Here is a 27,016-nt window from a genome sequence, read left to right on the forward strand (position 1 = left end):
CGGAGCACCTTTATACATTTTAGCTAACTTTACAGGTGACATATACCATCTGTACATCATCTTATAAAAAATCTCTTTAAGTCTTGCACATAATGTAAATTTCAAACTCTTTCCCCACAAACTTTCCCACCCTTCCATTAAGACGTAATGTCCAAAATTTTGTGCCCATTTTATCATACAATCTTTTACTTGCTCAGCTTTTGTTGCTTTATAGCAGTATTGAAGTGCACTGACAACTGTTGGGGCCCATTGACACATGCCATATACCACTTTCATAGCGTTATATCCTGCTTGGTGTAGATGTGTCATGGGCCCCAACTGTGCACTTCAGTGCCACTATAAAGCAGTAGTGTAGATCCTGCAGTGCACTTCAATATTGCTATAAAGCAGTAGTGTGGCTCCTGCCTTTTATATACTGTTTTCATACCGCTTTCATAATGGAATATCCTGCTTGGTGTAGATGAGCCCATACATTTAACTAGTTTTTGGATGCTTCATCAAGTTACTCCTTAAGCTTTACTCAGTCCTATTACTTTTCCCATTTACTTGTTATCCTTGTTTTACTTGTTCCCTTCAGTGTCCACCCATTCACCTCCAGCAATGAGGTACAATAGTTGCTCCGTCTTCAACCCCTCCATGAAGTCTTCAGGGTTTAAAAGCATCGCTTTTGCTAAGCTGAATGGCACTGTTGATTATACACTGTGAAATTTGCATCCTTTTATTTTGCATAGCTGACTGGTTCACATACTCAGCAGAATTCAGGTGAACTGGCACAGCAATAATAACCTTCATTATTCCTGTAGCTAGGTGACACGACTCCAAGTAAATGGAATAATATCATTATAGAGGAGAGGCAGCTGCCTGATGGGTCCTCCAATAAATAGCGACTCAAGTTCAGAATCAAGGGCTGAGAAACCCAATGGGTTTTCTTTTGTTGTTCTTATTCTAAATGAACCAGCAGCTTGAAAACTTTTTCTACCTGTCTGTTCAATAAGCACCACTTACAGTTTAAATGGGGATGAATGGATAAAATGAGTCTATTTCTAGTACTTCATGTGTTCTTGCATGTGTTTCTTCCTAAGCTCATTACATCCCAGTTCCACAACAATCTGTGACTTCAAAAAAATATTTCTAAATGTATTTTACCCTAAAAACATTTTTTGTATGCATTTTTTATCAAAAATATGTATTTTGGTAGTTTTTGAGCCAAGGAGTAAAAATGCACATCTGTGAATTGGTGCTGCGTCATTTATACATTTATACAATGCAGCAGGCAACTCACACCCACCATGGGGTTTTTTGGCAAAACTGTGTAGAAACACACACACACGGTTTTTCCTTTTCATACGAGGTTGCCATCTTCTTTGTGCCATCTGTCGGTGGTGACCTCGCTGCGCATCAAAGCTGGATCAAGCCTCACAGTAGGTTGAGGGGACACACAGGAAGGCTGGGCAGAGGGCAGGGATGGGCTCCATGAGCTCAATGGCTGCTGGTGCTGCCTAGAAAGCCCATGCTTCCTCCTGCCATGAGGATTAACTGTACCTACTCCACAGCTGTGATGCTGTGCAGTTTTGAAGGAATTCAGGGCCAAGGAGGCACCATGAAGACGCTCCCCGGGAAGTGCAAATCAGGTTGGCATTCTTTAAAATGCTGTCTGAACAGAATCCTTGCACATCCCTAAGGAAGAAAATGAACAAAGAGAGACAGTGTGGTGTAGTGGCTAAAGTGCTGGAGTGGGAGTCGGGAGATCTGAGTTCTAGTCCCCACTTGGCCATGGAAGCCCACAAGGTGACTTTGGGCCAGTCACAGACTCCCAGCCCAACTACCTCACAGGGTTGTTGCGAGGGTAAAATGGATAGGAGGAGGATTATTTACGCTGCCTTGGGTTCTTTGGACGGGGAAAAAGGTGGGATATAAATGCAATAAATAAATCATGAATAATACACAAAGAGGCACAGTGCTTCTGGGGAATTAAATGAAGAGAAGAAGGAAGGGAAACCTTAGTTTTCAGAAGGGGTGGCTAGTGAGCAAAACTCCTGAGTTCTATGGTCTCCCAGGAGATGCAGGACGAGTACTCACAGTAGGAAAGAGCCTGGATTCTGTTTCAATGGGGGGTGGGGTGTATGGGTTAGAATGAAAAGAGGATGGGAGCCCCCATTGGGGGTATTATTTGTGACTTATATATTGCTAATTTGAGGGGGGGGTAGAAAAAAGAAAAAATATCCTCTGTCCTGTTTGCCATTTTAGAACTTTGAAGTGGAAAGACGGACCTGTTTCAATCCATATTGTCCTATAAAACCTTTGCTAATTCAATGAAACTTAAAAAGGAAATAAATCAATGGAAATGATTAAGTTGGCAGGCACTGGATCTCCAAATTACTTCTGGAGAGTCTTATACCTTTCCATCAAACTATGTATGTCTGAGGCGAAAATATACATTCTAAAAATAGCAAATCTTCTATGTATTTTATATACGCTGTTGTTCCCCACCTCGATCCAAGTGGAGAGGCAGGTAAGAAATAAATTATTATTATTATTATTATTATTATTATTATTATTCTAACAAATATACAGAATAGGGCTGTGCAGGGAATTCCAAACCCCATCAGAGACTGATTCTAAGCTTCCAAATTGACCCCAATCTGCCTATGCCCGATTTGGGCCCAGTCTGCTTCGGATCCAGATTTGAAACAAGACCCAGACATCCAAAGCTGGTTGGAGTCTGTGGTTTCCTGGGCACCCATCAAACAGTTGCTAAGGTGTGTGATCTTTCTGTCTGCCCAGCCAAGCATAGTTTCCATCACTGCTTTCATTGTATGAGTTAAAAGCATAGCCCAAAGTCTATTTCCTGTCTGCGACACTTGTGCCTATGTTCATTCATAAGTCCATTCCATACCATTTCTGCATTAATCAGCAATTTAAAAAAAAAATATTCATAAAAATTTACATAATAATCTCTGTTTAAATTTGCAATCTCAAAGAAACACATGAAAACTTCGTAAGAAAATGTGGAGGAATGTAAAATCCGAAGGAAAACATTCCAATCCATACACTCATCCAGGAATTTCAGATCAGGATACTTCATATTGGAATTCCCAAAAACAAATTCCTCAGGCCTCCCTCCCTAGATATTAGTTACTTGACCCTTTGAAAAGTCATGTATAAGGCCTAGTATTGATTTAATTCAGTTATTTGTTGTTGCCAGAAAGTCCAGTATCCTTAACATTCTCATACTGGGTAAAAGTAGTCTCTGTTGTTGTTGCTGCTGCTGCTGTTGAGAATTTGAAAGGAAAAAAGAGAAAAGTTAACAGAGATGGGGATGAAGAGTTATAGTGGTGCAGATAGCAAAGACAGAGAGAGAGAGAGAGCAGAAAAAAGGAGTTTAAGAGAACAGATTAAAAAGCAAACATTGGCTTAAAATGTGACTGAAAAGATTTCATTCTTTGTCAACATAGCGATGCAGCTGTCATCAGTTATAAAAATTAAAAGAAGCCCTCAGAATAATTTGAAGCTGTGTACCACTGGCCTATAAAAAAAAGGCATCCAGCATTTTACTCCTTGGAAAATTGAATCATATTTAACTTTATAATATATAGCAACTCAGAGTATGCGTTGTATTTTTCATACCCATCAAATGGAATTAATTATATCTTTGATGATTTACACCAACGTCTGTCTGGAAAGGCATATAGCCCTGACTACCTATTCTCATTTTTTAAATATAGCTTTTCCCAAGTTTTTTTTTTTTTTAAGTTGGACTATTTTATTTACTAAAGTTGCAATTCACCAGCAGTTCAGCCTTTGCTTTCTTCATTTTCGTAAAATATATATTTAATTAGAGTCATCCCATGGTTTTGTAATATCAGTGCTTCTTGCCAAAGAAATGATTGTTTATTTGGTCAATCAATATTGAGCCCAAAATGTGCTTGTTCATCAAAAGGTTTTCCAAAATAATCACATGACTGGATATGCTTCTCTATAAAAGAGGTACCAGTCCATTCAGCTTTACCTTCCATCTCCACAATGAAGGTCTTAATACTAGCATTGGCATTAACCCTTGTGGGTAAGTAAAGATTCATAAACAATTTCAAAGATAAACACAGATCTTTCATATAAAAACTAAAGCTATTTATTAGAGTTTTTCTGTTATAGCAAATACTGTGGAGATCTTTATAATTGGATGGGGAATGCTTGAGAAATGTGCATGAATAAAGATAGATAGATATATATATATATATATATATATATATATATATATATATATATTTAAAGACATCTCTGTATTCCTGTGCCTATGTCTTCTGGGGTGGGGGGATACAAAGTAAACCTTTTCACAGGAAGAACTAAACTTTCTATATTTTTAATTTCTATTCATTCTCTCTCTCTCTCTCTCTCTCTCTCTCTCTCCCTCCCTCCCTCCCTCTCTCTTTTTCAGGTTGTCAGCAAGAAGATGCCCGTAAGTATCTTCCCATATTAGCATTATCTTTTCTCCAAAAATGAATTAGTGTATTTAATTTGAAAACTTGGTTTGTAGTTTTAGACATATTGCCTATAATATTTGTTCAATTTTTTTCCAGAAACTGGTCAAACTCAAACTAAAGTTTTTACATATCATTATGAATTTGAATCTATGACTAAACTTCCAGGAAAGGTGTCTTCCAGTTCTGGAATAAAAGGTATATGTAAAGTGGAAATCGGCCATTTTACTCAAGACCAGAGGGTTCTGCTGGTAAGAAAGTGAATCCAATTCAAAAGTTAACTTTTTCTGCAGTTTTTAAAAGTTTGAGGAAAAATAATTAAATGTTATTATACATTTGATGACCCATTTGATAACTAACGCTATTATTTTTGTGCACTGGCCTAAATTCTTTTCAGACTTTACCAAGCAATTCCTACCCAGCTCAAGCCATCCTCAGGATTTGTTCTTCTTTGTTGTCAAGAAGCACACAGTTAAGGGCACATAGTAAAACCATGGAATTTGCTATCACAAGATGTAGTGATGGCCACCAATTTGGGTGTCTTTAAAAGGGGGTTAGATAAATTCCTGGTGGAGGAGGCTATCAATGGCTACTAGTCCTGATAGCTATATGCTATCTGTAGTAGCAGAGGCAGTCAGCTTATGAATACCAGTTGCTAGGGAACGTGAGTGACATGGTGCTGTTGCACCCATTTCCTGTTTGTGGGTTCCCAGTCAACAATTGGGCTAGATGGACCCTTGATCCAGCATGACTCTTCTTACCTTCTTAACAAGATAATGGGATATAACTTCAGATGTACAGTAAATTACTGCTGGATCCATTTAATTTTTCTCAAACTATAGTGCCTGAAATTATTTAATCAAGTGATTTCTGTACCTAGTAAACAAACATATTTCCAACAAAGCTAGATTTTGTTGCATATTTTCAAGAACTAATGTGACTGTTTCAAAACCTCCAGACTGCAAATGAGAGGTTATGCTCAACTTCGCATATTTTGAGCTGTCTGCTGGTATATAATATTTAAAAGATAATTAAGATGCTTGTCTGCACAAGAACCTTTTCTGCCCATCCCTGTAAGATGATGTACATTTCTAGATATGCAGTGCACAAAACCCTTTGCCGCCCTTCCCTATAGACACATTTCTAGATATGAAGTTCTCAGTTGTTTCTTAAATTGTCACTTGGCTATTTAAACTTAAGGTAGAGGAGTGGGGGAGGGGTATTCTTAGGTCTACAGTAGCAGTAGGCAACCTTTTTGAGCCATAGCCACATTTGGCAATTCTGAGCACCCCTACAAAATGGCTACAATGGGAGATGTTGCAAAGGCAAGCAACCCACCTAAAAAAAATTGCATAAAAGGCAGAGGTAGGTCTGAGCCCCCAATACTATAAACAAAAACCCTTCAAACAACAGGTTTCATCAGAAACCTATTTTACAGCAATCCCAGCTGCCAATAAGAAAATGTATTAATTAAAACAAAATGTGGGAGGGACATCATGTTACCATCCCCTGTCTACAGCACAACCCTGTCCTTCGCTGTTACATTTTCCTTGTGCTGACATGACACTGCTAAACCAGATACACTTCATATCATGGCCTAGCACACAAAAATCAGGAGTTTATTAAGCCCCTGGTGGGCTGGTAGGTTATGTTAAGCAGGTGTGCCTTAAGCTTTCTCTTCAGGGTGTGGAAATTAGCAGAACATCTGCAGAAAAGTGCCTGAAATGGTAGAATACTGAACTGTTACCATCCCAGACAGCAGAATGTGTGTGGTGATTTGTATGAACTTCCCCCAGCTAGTAAAGGAATAGGAGGGGGCACCAACGTGGTGGAAGGTGATTGGGCTAGTGAGCAGGCAGGAATTAGCAACACTGCTTTGAGTGGAAGAGAAGTTTGTTTCTCAGCTAAACAGCAAAACTGACCTCACAACAGAAGTGAAGGATACATGGAGAAAGTCCTTTGATTGTGTTATGTTTGTCTTCACTACTCAAATTCTTCAATTTGTACTGCCACAGAACAAATCAATGAAACTAAAATGGCTTGGGTAGCTTCAATTCTGCATTGTTCCTAAAATATTTGATGATCTTCCCCGCTTGAAGCCATTTGCTGCTATACATTCGATTAACCATAATAAGAGGTAACAGGATATGACCACAAGCAATATTGAATTGCTATTAATAAGTTATGGTAGAGTGTTGTTTAATCCTGCCTGCCACGCAGCCTGCCATGCCCTGTAACCTGTCTGATTCCCAAACTAAAGTTACAACATACAGGGGTATATGATGGATTTCCTCATATATTGCCGAGTGTTGCTTGGGAGTGGAGACAGAACAGGTGCTTAACTTGGGCTTCCAATGACATTTTAAACATCTAGGCCTCATCTACACCAAGCAGGATATTGCACTATGAAAGCGGTATATAAAAGCCAGGAGCCACACTGCTGCTTTATAGCGGTATTGAGGTGCACTGACAACTGTTGGGGCTCATTGACACATACCATATACTGCTTTCATTCCGCTATATCCTCTTTGGTGTGGCTCCTGCCTTTTATATACTGCTTTCATACTGCTTTCATAGTGCAATATCCTGCTTGGTGTAGATGAGGCCGAAATTTGTTCAATGAGAGAACATTTTTTTTCTCCTTCAGGACAAACAAGTAGCTTCAGAGTTTACGCAGGGAATATGGTTGGGGAGGAAAGGGTCAAATAGCCCTTCTGCTAGCACAGCTGATCCAAACAAATTCAGAGCTCTCTCCAGCTGCTTTAACATCAAAATAAAATATTAGGCGATCTAATGTCAGCTCTCCTGTGTTATGGGCCCTTTCAGATGTAACAATCCCAGCTAGAAACAGGCCCAAACATTCCTTCTCACTCCATCCCCTTCTGCCTCCACACTTCAATCCTGGCCTGTCTAAACCATGGTTCCTCATTATATCCAAAATGGAGAATCCTTCTTCAATGTTGGTTTACTAGCCAGAATCTTAGACCATGTTTGAGATTAAACTAGAGTTCTGAACATGGCCTGGCTTTCTGGCTTAACCACAATGTTAAAGCCATGGTTTAAGGTGTCTTCTGAATGGGCCGAAAAACAAAGGAAGTGCGGCAGGTGGCTACCAGGAGGAGGGGCTTCTCTGCTGTGGCACCCCAGCTGTGGCATGAGCTCCCTACAGAGATTCACCTGGCACCTACATTACACTCTTTTAGATACCAGGTGAAGACCTTTTTATTTTCTCAATATTTTAACAGTTTATCAACTTAATTTTTAACTTTGCTGTTTTTAATTTTTATTTTAAATCTGTATTAATTTCTGCACTGCTGCTCATTTTTATCCTGGTTGTGCTTTTATATTGCATTTTATACTATGCTTTTATACTGTTGTTCGTTTAATATTTTTAATGGTTTTCATGGTTTTAATTTTTGTAAGCCCATTCAGTGGGCTATTGTATCACACCACTTCTCCTGCACACAGCAGGAGATAGCGGCAAGTTCCATCTCTAAAAACAATTTGGACTTACCGGGGTCTTTTTTTGTCATGGGAGGAAGGCTAGAGGGAGCAGGAGACGCACTGGAGGTGAACGACATCATGAATAGGACACGTGAAATTCCTTAAGTCCATGAGCATGCAATAAAATGCTCATCTGATGATGCTCTATTTCTGGGAGACAGTGTACAATGTGCATAAACTTCTCAATTTCCCTTTAAAGATTTTTTTTCTTTTGTCCTCCCATATTGACTTTGATTTTTGTGTGTTCTTGTGACAGTTTCAATCCTGTGAAGGATTCGAATACAATGGCGTATTTCCCAAGGATGACTACGTTCCATCACCCAAATTGACAGAAATATTTAACCACGAGTTCAAAGACCCAGTTTTGTTTCAGGAGAAGAATGGGCTTATTGAAAATATCCAATTTTCACGAACCACCTCAGATTTTGGGCGTAACATCTTTAATGGAGTATTTAGTTCTTTACAAATTACACTGAAATCTGACCAGACCATCTTTAATTTAAAAGAGGTAAACTCTTAATTTCAGTTATATTTGTGGTATATTTGTGACTTTTATTCTTCCTTGTTCTCATAGTAGGCACTGAGGAGTATATCTTTTCTTTATAAGCAACCCTGCCCAGTCTTAAGACTTTCTGTGCCAGGCATGAATTGTCAACTCCAACGTCTAAAATTGGGATTCAAGAGATATTATTTTGTCCATGGCCAACCTCCAATTTATGTTGCTAAATTAGGGATGGTTCCTTTAAGGTGGAATTCTGTGCTACCTACCATGCAGTCACTGTGTCTGACTTCAATAGAACCATTCCAAAAAGCTCCTTCAATATCTAGAGCACAATATGCATATCCAAGACCCATTGAAATCAAAGATGCTCAATGGTGTGATCCTCTGCACATCTACTCAGAAGTAAGTCTCATTAAATTCAGTGAGATTTACTCTAAGGTAAATCTGTACAAGATCTCAGCCTTGGTACACCTAACTCTGTATTCTGGCATTAGAATTGTGTTCCTCTTTTTCCTTTACATACATTTTCCTTTCAACAACCATAAGGTGGATCAGCATTACAGATAGGGTAGGGGTGGGGATTGAACTGAAATATAGCCCTACACTCTGCATTCATGGCTGAGATTTGAACCTGTCCATGGCTGCTGATGCCATTAACCACTGTGTTAATCAGCGTCTGTACAACAATGGAAATTGAGCTATATGGGCTATGGATATATAGAGAAAATGGAGGCAAGGCCCCTGAGCAGTTCAGGTGAGACCAATTCCATTGGATTCAAATCATGCATAGAAGTAAGCTTCTCATGTCAGCATATACGGTAAGGAACAAATATATTTTCCCTGTGTTTGCCCGATCTATAGCCTTGTTGGGCATGAGGAACAGGGACCAAACAGAAGAAACAGAGTACTAAGGTCAAAACTCCAACCTCAAGAAGTGGGGAAATGGTGTGGCAGGGATGTGGCAGCGGACCAGGAGGTAAAGAGCTCCAAGAGAGGGTATCCATAAAGTTTAGAGGTTGACAGGAGCACCCTAGATGTGTGGCTGGGTGCTTTGGTGGCTTAGCAAGAAGAAGGGAGAAAGAGCAATATGGGCTAGAAAATATAGCTTGATAAGGAGGGGGAACCCTGAATTAAGTGATGGGGATTATGGCATGTGTCTCTAAGGCTTTAGCTAGACTGGGCTTTATCATGGGGCAAACCCTGAGATCGTCCCTGTGTGTCCACATGATTCACAGGGGATCCTGGGATCCAGGAGGGATCATCCCTCCCTTGCCCCAGGATAGAGCCCTCCACTTTTGGCCCATTTTTTTCACAGTCCCGAGCTGAGCCTGAGACAGCAGAACGTGTGGCCTGTTACCGCAGTTTGACCCAGCTCCGCACGATTCCTTAGGGGTAGGGTGTGGGGAGCGGGGAAATTAAGTTAATTTTCTTTTTTTTAAAAAAAAAAAAAACTACCTTTAGCGCATGAGCATTCGTGCATTCTGTCTTTTTTTAAATAAATGGCGGGCACGATGCCTCTCTTCCTGAGGTCATCGCGCCTCACGTGTAAACGGAGGAAGGATCTCACGTTAATCTCAACACGAGATCTTCCCTCCTCTGTCACAGACTATCGGATAGGTCTAGCTAAGGCCTTAGGCTCGGCTCTGTTTTAGAATGTTTTTGATCCAAACAATCAAATAAAGTGGTTATTGCTAATTAGGATGCTACGTGATTTTTAGCTGTGTACATTTCAAATTGTTCAGTGCTAGAGCTATATGAAAGAAAGAACAATGATCAAATTACTTTTTAAACACAAAAAAACTCCTATGCAGGAAATCTGGCTAGGTTGAAACTGACTTGCGTGGGTGTGCCAGTCTGTAATAGTGTGATGTCAGGAATATAATGTGCAAAATTGTTATTTGCCTTATATTGAAATTAATATAATTAATTTTACTTCCACATATATTTAAATTAATTATGCCAGCTTTGATTCAGATTTTGAAGTTCGAAAATGTTTGAAATTATTTTTGGTACAAAATTCAGAACAGAGTTGGTTTATTTTTTTTAAAAAAAAAACAAAGATTTTAATGTAGTAATATTTATTATTATTATTATTTATTTATTTATATAGCACCATCGATGTACATGGTGCTGTACAGATAACACAATAAATAGCAGGACCCTGCCGCGTAGGCTTACAATCTAATAAGTTGTAGTAGACCTACTCTGATGCCTTCTTAGGCCATCTATACCCTGATCCTACCAGTAATAGGGTCATCTTCAAGATAGCTGAATTAGAGAGTAATCCTATGGCCTCTAGGCAGCAACCAGGGCATCCTCCTTTGAGGCTGGAGACAGAGCTCTGACACTGGAGGAGATATGACTGCAGATCACAGGCCCTTCCATACCCTACCCTGTCCATGGAAACCTCAGCAAAGGCTCCCTCCCCTGAGGTCAAAATTCCAACCTCAAGAAGGGGGGAAATGGGTGTAGCACAGATGTGGCAGCGGACAATGGCTTCAACACCTTGGATAGCTTCTTTAGAGTTCCATCTGGTTCTGTCTGAGACCCAGAGTGGATTCACAGCCCCACTGACATCAGAGCCACCAGCCTCCACTGCCAAAGTGGCTTTCCACTACAAACTTTCCATCTCCCACCACCCATCATTTAGTGTTGGGTAATTTAGGAGGTACTGATGAAGCTTGGAGTGGTGCATATCATTTCATTAACTAATGGGGAACATAAGGTGTATGGAAGATGCTAGACTCGAAACACCTTGGGTAAAGTGTGGGGGGACAGAATTTAAACTTAGCAGAAACTCTAAGCATATACCGAGATTGCACTTCTGATGAATACAAAATAGTGTTATGATGTTATAGATCTGAGTGAAACCTGCTAATGTAAGAAAGAAAGATAACATTCCTCAGTTCTTCAGCTATGCTTAATTATGGCTCTTTTATGGCACATCTGCTCATCTACAATTCTAAGGCTTCTAGCAAAGGAATGTGTGAGTTGTAGATTAGGTGTAATGGGATTTTTCGGGGCAAAGTGGTAGGCCTGAATTGGAAATCTCTTGCTTTTGAGGTTTAATTCTGACTGATCAAATTATTTCACCACATTTTTTATTAAAATTTTCAAATTATTCTTCATATACAATAAGTCCTAATTGGAACTGAATAAGGAACTTCCCCCTGGGATAGACCATGGCTCTACTGATGTCCGTAGGGGGTTTCCAGTGATCTTTCAGTAGAAGCTCCTGTTTGAATCTTTGACAAGGAATGCGTGTGAGAAAAAGAGTAAAATAAAATAAAATGGAGAGGTTGATTAAAGGCACATATTAGAGCAGGGTTATTTTAGGCAATTCCAGACAGTGGGTGAATATTCTCCATAAGGACCCATCTAATGTGTATTTATTTATTTTGCAGATTGACATTCATGGTAGATGCAACACAACATACTTCTATCGAAATTCTGAGAATCCCAATGAGATGTTAATCACCAGATCCAAGGATTTAAATGACTGTGACAAAAAGGTTGAAAAGATTTTTGGTGCTGCATATATTCATCCATGGACAAGCTGCAAAGAGGTCAGTGCAGTGGTTGCATGAGTATGTAATCTGAGGTCCAATTCACGTATGCAAATAGGTTCATTGTTGCTTGTTGGCATACAACTGTCCCATTTTGCAAGCCATGCGTTTTTACAATTGCCATCTGCTCACCTATCCTTCTTTAACTCCAAAAGTGTGAACTATCTTTATCAAAAACCACATTTCCCTTTTCTTGGTTCCTTAGATATGGATTGGAACCTTGATGGGGGAGTTGGGGGCACAAATCCTCTGCATCCCCCACCCCTGCTGCATTCCAGTCTGGATCTGAGTCCATGTATTTTCAAATTACATTGCCAAAGAAGTGATCCATTGAACAAATGGATCACTTTTTGGCAGTGTAAATTAGAGGGGGGTTGTGGGGAGGCTGATCTGGTTCAGGACTGCAGTAGGTAGCAAAGGGTTAAAGTCTCTCTACCCCCATACTAGGATTTCATCTGGGTGGGGGGGCCTGCACTGACTTTTTAATAAAGAAGAAAAATCTTGTGACTGCTAGTTATGTGTTTTAAAGTAATGTGTGGTTTGACCCCAAGCCATGTCTAAGACTTTGTTTTGGCCCTCAGTTTCTCTTATCTACTGCTTTTCTAAGCTATTTTCAAGTAGGGTGGGAAAAGAACTACACAGTGGCCTGGTTCAGACAACACGCTAAACCACGCTGCTTAACCACAAAATGGTTAAGGGAATGCATTGCAGCGTGGTTTAGCGTGTTGTCTGAACCAGGCCAGTAAGAGAAGAACATAACATAAGCAGGAGGAGGTCCCTCCTGCATCCCACTTTGTCCCCACCACCTCTTTTCTTTCTAAACCACCATGATAAGATTATCAGTGGCTACTAATCATTATGGTTTTATACTACCACCAGAGGCACCATGCTGCTAGATAGCAATCACTGGGGGAAATAAGTGGCTACCATAGGTAACAAGGACATTGACCAGATAGACCCTTAGTCTGATCCCAAAAGGGCTTTTGTTATGTTCTTAAGGGTGCGATCCTGTGCCTGTTTAGACAGGAGAGAGAGAAATACTACAGCTCCCAGCATTCCACAGCCAGTCATACTGACTGGAGAATGCTGGGAATTGTATGACTTTTTATGTCTAAATTTGCATAGGATTCTGCCCTCAATGGGTTGGGAAATTAAGACAGAAGGGGGAGATAGAAAACTGAACAAAGAAGAGAATCGTCTTCTTGGACTATCCTGTTGTCCTCATATTTCTTTTCTTTAGAAGGGAAGGGCAATAGCTCAGTGTTAGAGCGCATGCTTTGCATGCAAAAAGTCCCAGACATCTCCAGATTTCAGGTAAGTTTGGGAAGGACTCCTTTCTGAACCCCTGGTGTCTATTGCCAGTCAGGGTGTACAATACGGTGGTAGATAGACTAATGGTATGACTTGGAATGAGGCATTATTCCATGTTCCTATGTTCTTCCCCTCATACCCTCCCCTTCCTGGAGCAAAAAGCCTTAGAAAGAAAATAGACTGGTTTGGTACCCAGAGGCAGAAAGGGCCTGAATTCAGGATGTGGTCTGCCAGCTGCTAACCTCTATTATAAACAGTACTGGTGTAGAATTACTGCATCCACTTAGGTTGTGTGAGTGGATAACTTCTGGACTTGTTATGATTATGTTATTTATTTTATTTAAAACATTTCTTGGCCATCTTTCAAGGCAGAAGTCCTCACAACAATAAAATACATAAAGCGTTAAGAGCAATAAAACAGCAATTAAAACAATAAAAGCAAAAGGAACAACAATAGCAGCCATAATAACAATATCAGCGATAACAATATTCATCATGCGAAGGCCATGGTAAAATAAAATGTTTTTAAGGCCTTCTTGAGGAAGGTTCATGGTGGACTTCCAATGGAAGTTTGTTCCAGAGGTTTGGGGCCACCGCAGAAAAGGCCCTCCTAATTGCCCTCATGGGTGAGCAAATGAGAAGGACCTCTCTTTCTGATCTTAAAGTGGGGGCAAGCTGATATAGATGAAGGTAGATCTGCAAGTCCCATTTAAGAGTATCATAAATGACTTCTATTGTCATTACCTTTTTTCATGAAGAGAAATACGCATTTACAAATTACATCTACGGCGAACTACAGAGTGAAGTTGCCAGACAAAACAATTAAGGAAATTGACGTTTTGGAATATGGACTGCTCTCACTATCCAATGAGTTGAATGGAGGAGTCGCCGAGATCATTTCCAGGTACCATATCTCTGTAAAATTGCTCCAGTATTACAAGTGGTTTTAATTTATCCGTTGATCATCCTGAATAATCTAATCAAATTCCGTGAGACTCTCCCTCAACATTTACTGTATCGCGCTTGCTAGAATTTCATTTCATGAACCCACAAATTATCCTAGAACGTCATGGTTAGCCATAAATTGGAAACATATGCAAGGATCTCTGAGCTTTTGCTAGCAGAAGTTACCAGTTTCTGATTAGTTTATTTCAAATGGATATTATTTGATACATATCTTAAAAGCCGACACAAATACAATTTGGTACAGAAACTGCATACTGTTATGCTTGCAATAAAATAATTTAAAACATGGAAACATGCTGATAAGGAGGGCCTGGAAAATATGAGTGATGAAAAGATCACTTAGGGCCAAACTACATGAGACACTAGCTATGTGTTTAAGCAAGCATGTTTAACTTGGCTACTTTTATTTGGAGTAAAAGCAGTTGTGGGTCCTTGATCTAGAACATGCTCCTTATCTAGGGTGACCATATGAAAAGGAGGACAGGGCTCCTGTAGCTTTAACAGTTGCATTGAAAAGGGAATTTCTGCAGGTGTCATTTGTATATATGGAGAACCTGGTGAAATTTCCTCTTCATCACACCAGTTAAAGCTGCAGGTGCCCTGCCCTCTTTTAAATCTGGTCACTCTAGTATAGTTCCTGCAGCTTTAACTGTGGTGATGAAGACAGAATTTCACCAGGTTCTCCATATATACAAATGACGCCTGCTGAAATTCCCTTTTCTATGCAGCTGTTAAAGATACAGGACCCCTGTCCTCCTTTTCATATGGTCACCCTACCTTATCTAGGTCAATGGCCCCTTCTAGTTTGCTGCTGAAAATCACGCTCTGCCTGGTTGCTTTTTGCCCACAAAAGTGTCATTGATGTGGATAATGTAATGCGTAGTTTGTTCATCAATCACAGTTTTAAAAATTAATCAATGACTCAGAAAACAAATGTGGAACAAGTGTATGTCTACTAAAATGACAAGAATTAAGATAAAAGGTTCAGTAAATTGTGCCTAATAATTGCAGTGTTCGAAGGTTCAGCAAATCTTTATGACCTAAATATCATATCAAAGAAAGGATGGCAAAATTTAGATTGGCGTATTTCCTCTGAGGGTGAGGTGTTGTACCCAGTAGCCCTCACAGATAGCAAGATTATTATAAAAAAAAGAATCAGAAATAATGTTATATATTCATCATAATTTGCTCACTTTAAATCAGAAGTGGAGAACGTCAGGCCGGGGGGGGGGTGTCAAATCTGCCCCTTTCCCCTGGCTCTACCCCTTTCTTCCCAATCACCAATCAACTGGTAGTTTCCCACACTTGGTGCAGGATTATTGGTTTCTCTTTCTTTCTTTCTTTCTTTCTTTCTTTCTTTCTTTCTTTCTTTCTTTCTTTCTTTGCCCATTCTAAAAGTATTAAATGCCACTCCTAAGGGTTAGTTACTGACAATAAGAGATTTAAGTTACAAGATTTTACCTTTTTGCATTTGGCCTCACCTATCATTGGAATGTGGCCTCCCCAGAACTTCCTCAAAATTGAGTTCAGCCCTCTGGCTGAAATAGGGCTTTCCTCACCTCCTGCTCTAAATTTCACTGGGGCTTCCTTCTCCAGGCAGAGAATTAAGCATACTGGTATCCACAACCGCCTGCCACAAGTGCCTACTGACATGAAGAAAAATGGGCCACCTGTGTACATTTTTGACAGTGAATTTCCTCCTCTTCCTATCGAGATGTTAAAGAACAAGGACCTAGTCCAGCATGTAAGGTTTAAATTTATAAATCCAAACAGAACTTTCTGACCATGCCAAATATTCTTTGCCTAATACCTGAAAACACATCTGACAAGTTCTTTCTTTCTTTGTAAAAACAACTATCCAATAGTTTGAGGATGTATTACACCACTTGACAGAACATCCTCATGACAAGTTTCCTGAAGATGGTGGAATGCAATACCTGCTGCTTGTCCAACGTTTGCGCACATTAGCTGAACCAAATACTTTTGACTTAGTGTTTAAAAAGCACGCTCATGACCCAGTAAAGAGGTAAGGGAATACAGGAAGTGCTTTTATTATTTGAAAAGCATAATTGAATAATATCTAAATTAAAATGTTTGGTGCTTGGATATGACTCCTGCTTCGTTTCCTGCAGGCGCTTCATCTTGGATTGCATCACTGCTGTTGGTAATGGAAACGCAATGAAATTCTTAAGGCAAAAGATAGTCCAACGAGAAATCACCAACTTTGAATCAACACAGGCACTAGTTTCGTTGTTCCATTTAGGGAGTGCAACTCAAGAAGTATTAGATGAAGCTGTGGTAAAATATATCTTACATTGCAATTTTTGTTTGCTTCTGTTAGCATGCCTTAGCAGCCCAATCCTCTGCATGTTTACTCAGAAGTAAGCCTCATTATTCCCAAGCAGTGTTCTATGCCCTTCCGGATGCTGTAACCAAATTATGTGTCTTCTGTGTAGTCATTGGGTAAAAATAAAATCTTAAGAACAGAGAGTTCCTGCTGATCCTGCCTCTTATAAAAAACTAAAACTTGCCACCTTGCTAACTAGAGCAGGCATCCACACCTCCAGTGCTATACTCCAATTAAAACAGTGAAAACCATAAATAATATCAGGTGAACATAGGAAGATGTTAGATATACATTTAATAAAAGATCAGATCTTGGTAGAGATGGAGACTGCTGGAATTGGTTGCTGAAATGGATCAGCACAGCTGCCCACCTTTTGCGACTTTCCTTGGGGGCGAGGGAATGGGAATTATCGTGGTGAGTTCCTACACTTCAGGATTTACCACTATGCCACTGTAAAAGACACATTAATTAATGCATGCCCCCATTGACTAAAGTTCGTTTGCACTCATTCTAGAAATGTATGCAGTGCTTTGGGGGAGGGGGCATTTTTCAAAAGTGCACTTGCTGTTGAACACAATTTCTTTTGCATAAGGCATTGCAAAGCCACGAATGTATGGATTTCTGGAATGTGCAATTCAGAGTATCCTATGCAGGAGTAACCTAGGGAATATCCAAACTCGGAGGCTCACAAGTATCCTACGCAGAGCGCAAAGCCAGATGGGCATTTTTGCCCGTCCAGTGGAGGCTTAGGGGAGGGGAAGTCCAGGGAGGCCATAGAATTTGCCGTGTGGCTGCTGCCTCTGTGTCCTCCCCTCCCCATGAATGCCCCCTTCTCCCCATCTCTACACTCTATTTTGTGAGTACGTAGAGGGAGCAGGCATAGTTCTCTGCATTTTATGGTTTTATTTGTTGTGGACTGCCCAGAGACTTTCAAATATTGGGCAGTATAGAAATATAATAAATAAATAAAATAGTCTGTAAAATCAGGCATATCATATGGAGGCAATCATGGTGTGATAGGAATTATCGGGATAATACATGGTAAGAATTACTGGTAGCTCTTGGAATGCTATCTGCAACTTTATAGATTCCAAGCAATATAACTGTTATGTTTTGGGATATTTTCTCTGTTCGGGGCACCATAACATACTATCTAGGGAATAAGTCACACTGAACACAGTGAGACCTACTTCTGAGTAGTTGTTTATAGGACTGTTAATCCCTTAGTACCATCAGTATTTATTTATTTCCATCTGATTTTTATTGATGAATTTGTTAGATATGTGCAAAACGTTTGGTGTATGTTTGTTTCCCACTTGCATGGTTAATTATGGCAGTGACCAACTCTTCTCTCCACAGAAAATTATGCCAGAGATTCTCAGGGCCCCAGAGAGTCTCTCTCGCACAGTTATCATCATGAGCTTTGGATCATTGTGTCACAGACATTGTACCATCTCAGCCACATGCCCTGACAAGTATATCAAGGTATAAGAAGTTTCCATTACATTTCTTTATCTAAAGAATACAAATGCAAATAGTTTCCGCGTCTTCTGTTTAAGAACCTTCAAATGAAAATGTGTGCATTGAGTACAGTTTTTGGGCTGGAACCACCACACATTGAAAACAATATGATTTTTGCTACTAATTTCACTAAAATCTGAACTGTTGTCATCAATTTGAGATTGAAATAATAATGTGGGGGATCTTAGCAGTTCCATCATAGCATATTTGCCTAAGAAGTTCTCAAAATATTGACTAGCATAATTATTTAGCATTATGGATTTGTGGCTAGCCAGACGCATGTCAATTCAACCTGTATGGATGGAAACCAGAAACTTACCTGGTAGATATGCACATGCATAGGATGCTGGTCATACTAGGAATCCTATAGCTACATCTCAATCCAAAGTAATATCCATATCTAATGTCTAATTTTATGGTTTTTCCATGTGTGGTGCACCTTGTCGTGCGCTCATGTTTTTGGATTGGGATCACACACGGCTTGTAACACTACCACCAGAGTAATTCCAACATTGAAACCGGTTTGTTTGTTTTTTAATAGCCTTTAACTGATTTTGCAAATAAAGCAGCCCGAACATCTGATGTAGAGCAAATAATTATGTTTCTGAGGTTCTGTGGAAATGTGGGTTTCCCAGTTGTCCTGAAACACGTGATGAAGTTCATGCCAACTTCTCCTGCTGCTGCAGCCGATGTCAGAATTGGACAAAATGCCATCCTCGCTCTAAGAAATCTGGCCCTAAAATATCCTACACTGGTAAGAAGATGTATGGGGTTTTTATTGGGGTTGTTGTTGTTGGTGCATCAATGTCACTATGTAGCTATTGGTGATATCATGATGATATGGCATTTTTCTTTTCCAAAGAGCAGTAGTTTTAGGACAGAGCCACTTCACTTTTTCTGAAAAGTGTCCAGAAAAAGTCACAATGCAGTGCTACATCCCCTTGTCACACTGCTGGTGTGACAGTCCATCAAGAAATTTGTGCAATTAAACACATAGTTAGTTAGTTATGTGCCTTCAAGTCATCTTCAACTTATGGTGATCCTATAAATCAGCAACCTCCATTCTTGGATCCTTCACTTGAAAAACACAATTACATATCTTATCTCAAGGGAGCTATGTATACAATACACTGCTTTGGACATTTGCAAAGCATAGATGTGTAAGTAGCTCCAAATTTATCTCTCTCGGAGCTTTGCTTGTAACTGTCCAAAAATGCCTTTCTTCTGTAACAACAAAAATACAAACAGAGAGAATACTGTTCTGTGTTTCCCTAAATGACAGGAATTTCTAAGAGCAGCCTTTTAGTTGATCTCTTTTCAATTCAAAGAGGAGTATGGACTAAATAGTGGCAGGATGTGTCATATTGGAATTCAATAGAGCCACAATACCAAAAATTGCATCCAAACCTCTATGTTTCCAGCAGGCCTTTTGATTGCTATTGTGGTTTTTAATAGTTGTCCCTTAAACAATATGTCAAAATGCTGAAGTGGTTTTTTTTGGCATGGGAATTGCAGTTGAGCGCTGCTGATCAAAGAAAAAAATCAAAACGTCTGCTAAGCAGCCATCTAATACAGTAAACTAACTTCGGAAGTCAAAATCTTGCATATAATTGTAGCAAGGAGAGAAATGAATGAACAAAATGCATATTTTTATCAATTTTTTGCAGGTACAGTCAGCAACTCTTCCAATAATCATGAACTACAGGACTGAAGTTGTAACCCGAATCTTTTGTTACATGGTTGCATTTGAAAGCAAACCGTCTCTTCCTTTGATGATGACCTTGGTTTCTGCTGCTTTAAATGAAACTAGCACACAGGTGGAAACCTTTGTCTACACTCAACTGAGAGAACTGGCTACTTCCACAGACCCTGAGTACCAAGAAATGTATGGCTAATACGAACTTTGATTTTATTTGAAAGGAGTAGCATACACAATTAGAAATCATTAATATGACATTCTTGGGGGGTGTTTTTCAGGGCTTCTGCCAGCAGAATTGCTCTCAAATTACTGAACAGAAAGATTCAACAGCAAGTTGGTAGACGATTCAGCAGAGTTTATGGTTTATTCATAGGTAAGAGTCATGTTTTTTCAACATGCATTTATTACAGTCAGCACGTGGCTTAACAAATAATGGGGGTTCAAATATTTTAAGAATAATCACAGAAGGAAAGGAAAACACAGATCTTTACCATAATTTACAGCCTAACAGCGCTGGGTCCCCATTATTTAACAACATTTCTACTGATCCTCACCAGAGCATCAGCTATAACAATATGTCAGAATTGAGGCCATGTCTGTACCAGCTGTTTATTCCAGGGTAATTTCAAAGTCGTCCACATGACACACAGCTCATCTCGCTGTGATCTTGGGTCGACCTCTCAGTTATTCAGGTATAACGCTGATTGGTTTTGTCACGGGTTTTTTTTTCTCTGTCACTACAATCCTGAAGTCCGTGGCTGGTGTGCTACCCCTTCAAGAAGCTGTTGCTGTTCAGAGTGAGCTCCTGGTTCAGTGAACAGCTGATCAGTTGGTGCATGGGCATCATCTTGTTCCATCACCGAGTGGTGTTGTTGTTTTTACCAAACGTATCTCTGCACAGGAGCACTTTTTTGACACAGTGCCTATCCCCCTTGTATTGCTGCATTTCTGCACTGGTGTGCATCTCTCAGGAGTTTTTTTAAAAAGAAAATCCGTGCCCCGTAGCCATCTGCCTAGTCCCGCCCCCTTACCACCGTAACAGGACACACATTTTCCCGTAATGGCTCTCATTTAATTGCGGGAAACATTGATGGTGTGTGCTCCATGAGTGCCCATTGCAGAAGCTGGCAACCCTCACAATTTCCCCCAGCCAGATGAAGAACCGTGGACTTTGGACATGCTGGTACCTCATGGTTGCACATCTAGCAAGAAGCCCAACCCCCAATCATTGCCACAGTAGTCCCTTTTTTCTACCCCGTTCATTTTGTACATGAAGTTTCTAGTTTTTTCATAGTGATGTGATTGTATTAAGCAATTCAGACATTGAATAAACCTGTATTCTGCCATTTGAAGAACTGATCTAACTTACTGGGAGATTTCTATCTATCTTTCTAGGCTCTGTTATGGATGGTGTGGGAGTTAGGTTTGTCTTTGTGCATAAAGACGGGAGCCTGGTTCCAACATTCGCAATGGGCAAAGTCAAGACCGTTATTGGCCAAAATGTAGTTTTTCCTCTTGAGGTAATTGGGCATTTCCTCCTCTAATCTTTTTTTTTTATCACTGCACATTTATCATCTGCTGATATGCATGACAAATTAACATCCATACCTTTCTCTGGTCCCTTACCTCCCACCCACTATTCAATTAATAAGTGAGTGTGGCAACCAGCGGTTGATCCGTTTGCCAGATCCGCTGCAAAGCTGCTGCAAAGCTTTCAGACATGCCATATCCTCTTCCCAATTCCTATAACAAATATGACGAAAAAGAAATATTTATTTGCATTATTTATACCCACTTTTAGCAAATAGCTGGCTTTTCATGGACGATGGCATTCTTTCCAAAATCATTCAGTTGATGGTGATGGTACCCAGTTGAGACCAATATCAAATCGATGTTCCCCAGTACTGATGAGCTCTGAATTTGTTTATTTTAATATCCATTTGTTTCACATTTATTTCTGTAGTAGGAACACTCCATAATTCCAAATCTGAGAAAATAGACAGCCTTTCACCCTTGACAATAGATAACATCTTTTGTTTATTAAATTCAAAGTGAATTCATATTTAAGTAGAACTGACTCCTGTAGGTGTCTCAAAAAGCCTTTATAGAACGCTTAAATAGGTTGAGCCTGCAAGCCTAGACACACTTACCTGAGAATCAGATCCATGGAACATAGTGGGACTTAATTCTGAATCAACATGTACAGGATTGAACTATTACTGTAATTCTTTGATTTGTTTGCTTCTTTGTTTTAAAGCTCTGTATTACCTATTAAAATATTTTAAAACAATATATTGGTCTAGTTTTATAGAATATTTAAACCCTTTTTGCAATTGCATTTTTCCTTCCAACACAGGTAGGATTGACATTTAGAGATCTTCCTGAACTGTCAGAAAAGCTGTATGCAGCCAGGAAACGTGTCAGGACATCTTCTGATTCACAGGAGTTTCAACAAATAGTAAGTGACCATCAAAATATATTCAGTAAGGCCATTTAGGGCTTTAAGTGAACATTTAGAGCCCTAAATGTCTTGGACCCAGTATTCCTTCCATACGTCTGCATATTTCCTGTGATTTTCTGTGGAGGCTGTTTTTTGTGTTTAATAGTAGCTGGTTGGGACATGAGACAGGGCCTTCTTTGAGGCTGCTCCTAGATTGTGGAACTGCCTAACTCAGAAAATCTGTATAGTCCTATTTGACCTGGCTCAACTCGGGGAGTAAAACAAGGATGCCTTTTGGTTCCCACCCTTTTCAATATCTATGTTAATGATCTGGTGTCACAGTTAGCTCAAGTAAACTCTCCTTCCCCAGTAACTTTGAATAGAAAGATTTTTATTTTAATGTATACAGGTGACATATTACTTATTTCTCTCTCTAGCTTGGGTCTGAAAAATCTCTTAGACACATTTAGTGCTTACTGTAAATATAAAAACTATTCTAAGACCAAGATAATGGTTTTTGGAAGTCACAGTCCTACACATAGATAGATTTTGGACCAACATGTTATTGAACAAGCCCATCCATTTAGACACATGGGCATTCTTTTCAGTGAGTCTCTCTCATGGAAAGGGCACGGGAGGCTGTGAAACTGACGGCACAGAAAACTATAGGGGCTTTAATGAAGTTTTATTATAATAAAGGGGGACAGTTGATTGAACCTGCCCTAAAAGTCTTCAACATCAAAGCAATAATGCAAATGCTTTATGGGTCTGAAATTTGGGGGTTTGACAACACCATCATTAATGCCCTAGAAATTGTGCAGAACAATTTTCTTCGAAAATTCTTCTCTCTCCTATCTGGAACCCCTGCAGCTTTTTTGCATACAGAATCTGGATGGCCATCAATTAGGACAAAAATAGAGTGTGCTCAATTAAAATATTTTAAACGAATTGCCACCCTACCAAATGAACATCTTCCAGCTATGTGTTACCTAGAAAGGAACAAAAATTGTTCTTGGATGGCAATTCTCCAAAAGCTCCTGCATAGCTATTACTTTCCTGAGCTGAAGCCTGTCCTTGATATGGATAAGAAGCAACTAAGGGATTGGCTGTTTTGGATAGATTCTAGGAGGGATCTGCAACTAATTAAAAACCCTAAGTTCTCCCGGTGGTTCCCCCTTTTGAAAACAGAACATTTCAGAGCCAGCTATTTGTCCAAACTGAGGCCTCTTTCCCTAAGATATGCTTCTATTGAACTCAGATTCCAAGTGATGCCAACTGCAGTTCTGGATGGATGCTACCACAAGGTGCCATTTGAATGCAAATTATGCATCTGTGGCCAACATCAACTGGAAGACATTGTTCACTACATGTTAATTTTCCCTCTGTATAGGGACCCAAGAGAGAGATTCCTGAAACCCTTGTTAACCCATGGATATAGGAATGCCCTTGCAGAAACGGTTCTTTTTCTTCTGAGTGATACCAACAGTTATGTGACACATAAAGTGGGTTTGTTTGCTCGGGTAGGAAGAGAGAACTAGACAAAATTGCCATAAACTGCCATGGAGATTCAGACTGCTGAGTGAAAGCTGAATTTTAGTTATGGCAAATTCGAAGTTATCTGTATAATTTTCTACTGTTTGAGATATTTATATTACTGTATACATGTATAAATATTTTCTTTTGATGTATTTGTCCTGGCCTTTGGCTAAACTTTGAACTTAGACTATTTGTCCTGGCTAGGACTTCTTGTTGTTGTTGCTGCTGCTGCTGTCAGTGTTGTTGTTGTTGATATTTCACCAGGTATTTGACCAGCCAGGTTGAGGATTCTTTTGTGATTCCATTCCCCCCTCCTAGTTTTGTTTTGTTTTAAGACATCTATGGAATCCGTTTTTTCTGAAGCTTTGTGTTTTGCTTTGTCATTAATGCTTTATTTCTGTTATATTTTCTTATTTTTTAAATTGTGCAATGCTGCCGTGAGCACTGTAAATGCAAAGGAAAGGTGCAATAGACACATGACTAACAAATAAACATTCCAATAAGTTTCCATTTCTTATCACATACAGCCCTCTGACCAGAAAACTGCAGTCCATGAATCAACAGCTGCTGAAGGATATTTCAGAATATTTAACCAAGAAATCATGTTTGGGAATGTGAAGGCTAAAGACATCCGGGAAATAGTACAGGTGCCTCTTTTGCTATCACTATCAGGTTCATGATCAAAAACTTAAATATACAATTCTTCTCCTCTCTGTCGCTCGCTCAATCGCTTGGTCTTTTTCTGCTATGGATTTGATTATGTTCAAGAAATTGTAACTTTTATCACCTTGCTTTAGTTATTTTTCCACGGACATGATTATTTCCTGGGAGATAGTTACTGAAGTGGATGTGAAGTGGGAGATATTCAATCTTTCTTTATTGAAACAAGTCAAATGTATCTTTGCAGGCATACCAGGGAAAGGGGCCCATCCCCTTCATAAAGGACATTTTGGCTGCCCTTAAAGGAGACTATAATTTCCATATGGAAAAGAATTTAATCACTGTGGAAATGCAATACATTTTGCCTACATGTACTGGACTCCCTATGCAGATGAGCGTGAATCATGTTGCTCACACAATGGTAGAGGGAAATGGTAAGGCAATAGAATATCATCTTCCAGGTGCAGTGGCTAATTAGAACTCCACATTATATATGAGAAAGTTAGCAGCTCTTTAAAATGGTGCAAGAAAAATACATGAAAAAGTAAGATTCCTAATCTATGACATTCAGCTCATTTACTTAGATATGGTGCAGTTCGAAACTCCTTGAGAATCAAGATGCCTTGAGGGGGGCATGTAATTATGTTAATGTTTTCTAAATATTTGAAACACTTTGCCCACTTCTGAAAAATGTGGGGGTTCAAGTATTTCTCATGATTACCTGTGCAGCAGGATAGCAACCTTTGTTAGAAATAGTACATAAGAACAGCTGTGCTGGAGTAGACCAAGAGTTTAATTCATTCAGCATTCAGTTCACACAGTGCCCAACTAGATGCCCACAGGAATCCCACAAGCAGACATGAGTGCAACCACACCCTCCCACCCATGTTCCCCAGTAACTGGTGTACAAAGTACATGCCTCTGATACTGGAGGTGGCACATAGCGATCAGGACTAGTTGCTTGGGGGCAGCAGGATTTTGGCAGGAAAATTGTGCTGGGGAGAGTGTTTAAATCACACCTCACTGGACTCCATAGTACTTATCAAGATCCACCACCACCATGCAGGTACTGTTGCTAAGGTCAAACAATGACCACAGTGCTTCCAGATGGACAGCTGCTAGCACAACCAAGACAATATGCACCTATTTCGTGGAGGGGGAATGTTTCCTCTCCATGTATTCTTTTGTGGTAAGGAAAAAGATGGAAGAAGTAAGAGGGTTTCCAATGGAAGACAACTTTGTCTGAACCCCCACCCCTGTAATGAGGCTGAGGAATTGCACATTGAAAACTTCTTCTTGCCTGGGAGCACCTGAGTTACAAACACTTAAAAAAAACCCAACATGTTTAATGTTACCTATATTTTAAATAAATAAATAAATATTTTAGCCTTAAATAAGAGAAAAGTCATTCAAATTATGGGCAGTCTCTTCTTCCTTCTTCCTTTCATTTCACATAGTAAGGAAAAATAATAGAATACTAAGAGTTGGAAGGGGCCTATAAGGCCATCGAGTCCAACTCCCTGCTCAGTGCAGGAATCCACCTTAAAGCATACCTGACAGATAGCTGTCCAGCTGCTCTTGAATGCCTCTAGTGTGGGAGAGCCCACCACTATCCTGGGTAATTGGTTCCAAAACTATTTACATATAAAATAATAGAATTGTATATTTGTGTCACTGCATTACTTTATGTAGTATTTTACAGCAGGCATTTATTTTTATTTATTTATTTTTAAACAGTCCAGTTAGTGACTACTCCAGAGCAAACATCACGTTTAACTTTGCCTGACATGATTAAACTGAAAACCGCAACGAATCTCAGGTAAATAATATGAATGCTACATAAAATCATCAAATGCAATGTCAGTAGGGCAACTGTCTACCCAGTATTCCTGAACTCTTTATCATATGGTTGCAAGCTCACGATATTGTTTGTTTTACACTTTTAGAGTGCAAAAGGATATGTACATGTCAATGGGAATCATTACACATCAATTTCAGGCTATGCTGCAACATCATGGCAAATTGAAAGTAAATCTCCCAGTGAATGTTGACGTTGTTGTGAACATTAAGGAAAATACCTTTAAACTTGAAATTCCACCCTGCAAGCAGGAATCCGAGATCATTTATCTAAGGTAGGGTCAAGTAACTACCATCTCCCTCAATACAGGTAGCTGGAATTAGTCGTTCTTTATTCCTTTGTTTTTGTTTGTATTTCAAGACAATTCTTTTCTATTGTCTCATGCAGCACATTTATTTTAATGTTAAATACCAATCAAAATTATAAATGTATAAATTCTAAATGGACAGAATTGAAAGACTGCTCAGTAGGTAGAAAACCCAGTTTACAATACAATTGTACAATCCTGTACATGTCTACTCCAAAGTAAGCCCCACTGAGTTCAGTTAGACTTACTCCCAGGTAAGCATATATAGGATTGCAGCCTATACTTCACCAAACATGTTTAATATGTGTTGCATCTATTTTC

The 27,016-nt window shown here is 39.5% G+C and overlaps 1 protein-coding gene across 1 annotated transcript in view; it reads left to right on the top strand.

Moving 5' to 3' along the window:
- Positions 1-4,023: 4,023 nt before the first annotated feature.
- LOC134403574 (vitellogenin-1-like) overlaps positions 4,024-27,016 on the top strand; it is a gene marked incomplete at its 3' end in the record, with an annotated part of 50,161 nt that continues 27,168 nt past the window's right edge. Inside the window, exons 1-19 of the mRNA XM_063133908.1 lie at positions 4,024-4,063; positions 4,436-4,456; positions 4,578-4,729; positions 8,239-8,490; positions 11,889-12,050; positions 14,120-14,265; positions 15,924-16,071; positions 16,193-16,353; positions 16,460-16,625; positions 18,034-18,159; positions 18,737-18,949; positions 19,863-20,080; positions 20,173-20,267; positions 21,290-21,414; positions 22,251-22,352; positions 24,398-24,517; positions 24,778-24,964; positions 26,268-26,349; positions 26,477-26,662. Of these exons, the coding sequence (XP_062989978.1) occupies positions 4,024-4,063; positions 4,436-4,456; positions 4,578-4,729; positions 8,239-8,490; positions 11,889-12,050; positions 14,120-14,265; positions 15,924-16,071; positions 16,193-16,353; positions 16,460-16,625; positions 18,034-18,159; positions 18,737-18,949; positions 19,863-20,080; positions 20,173-20,267; positions 21,290-21,414; positions 22,251-22,352; positions 24,398-24,517; positions 24,778-24,964; positions 26,268-26,349; positions 26,477-26,662 (2,702 nt within the window). The remainder of the gene's footprint in view (positions 4,064-4,435; positions 4,457-4,577; positions 4,730-8,238; positions 8,491-11,888; positions 12,051-14,119; positions 14,266-15,923; positions 16,072-16,192; positions 16,354-16,459; positions 16,626-18,033; positions 18,160-18,736; positions 18,950-19,862; positions 20,081-20,172; positions 20,268-21,289; positions 21,415-22,250; positions 22,353-24,397; positions 24,518-24,777; positions 24,965-26,267; positions 26,350-26,476; positions 26,663-27,016) is intronic.

The sequence above is a fragment of the Elgaria multicarinata genome, chromosome 1, assembly GCF_023053635.1.
Source record: "Elgaria multicarinata webbii isolate HBS135686 ecotype San Diego chromosome 1, rElgMul1.1.pri, whole genome shotgun sequence".
Lineage (NCBI taxonomy): Eukaryota > Metazoa > Chordata > Lepidosauria > Squamata > Anguidae > Elgaria > Elgaria multicarinata.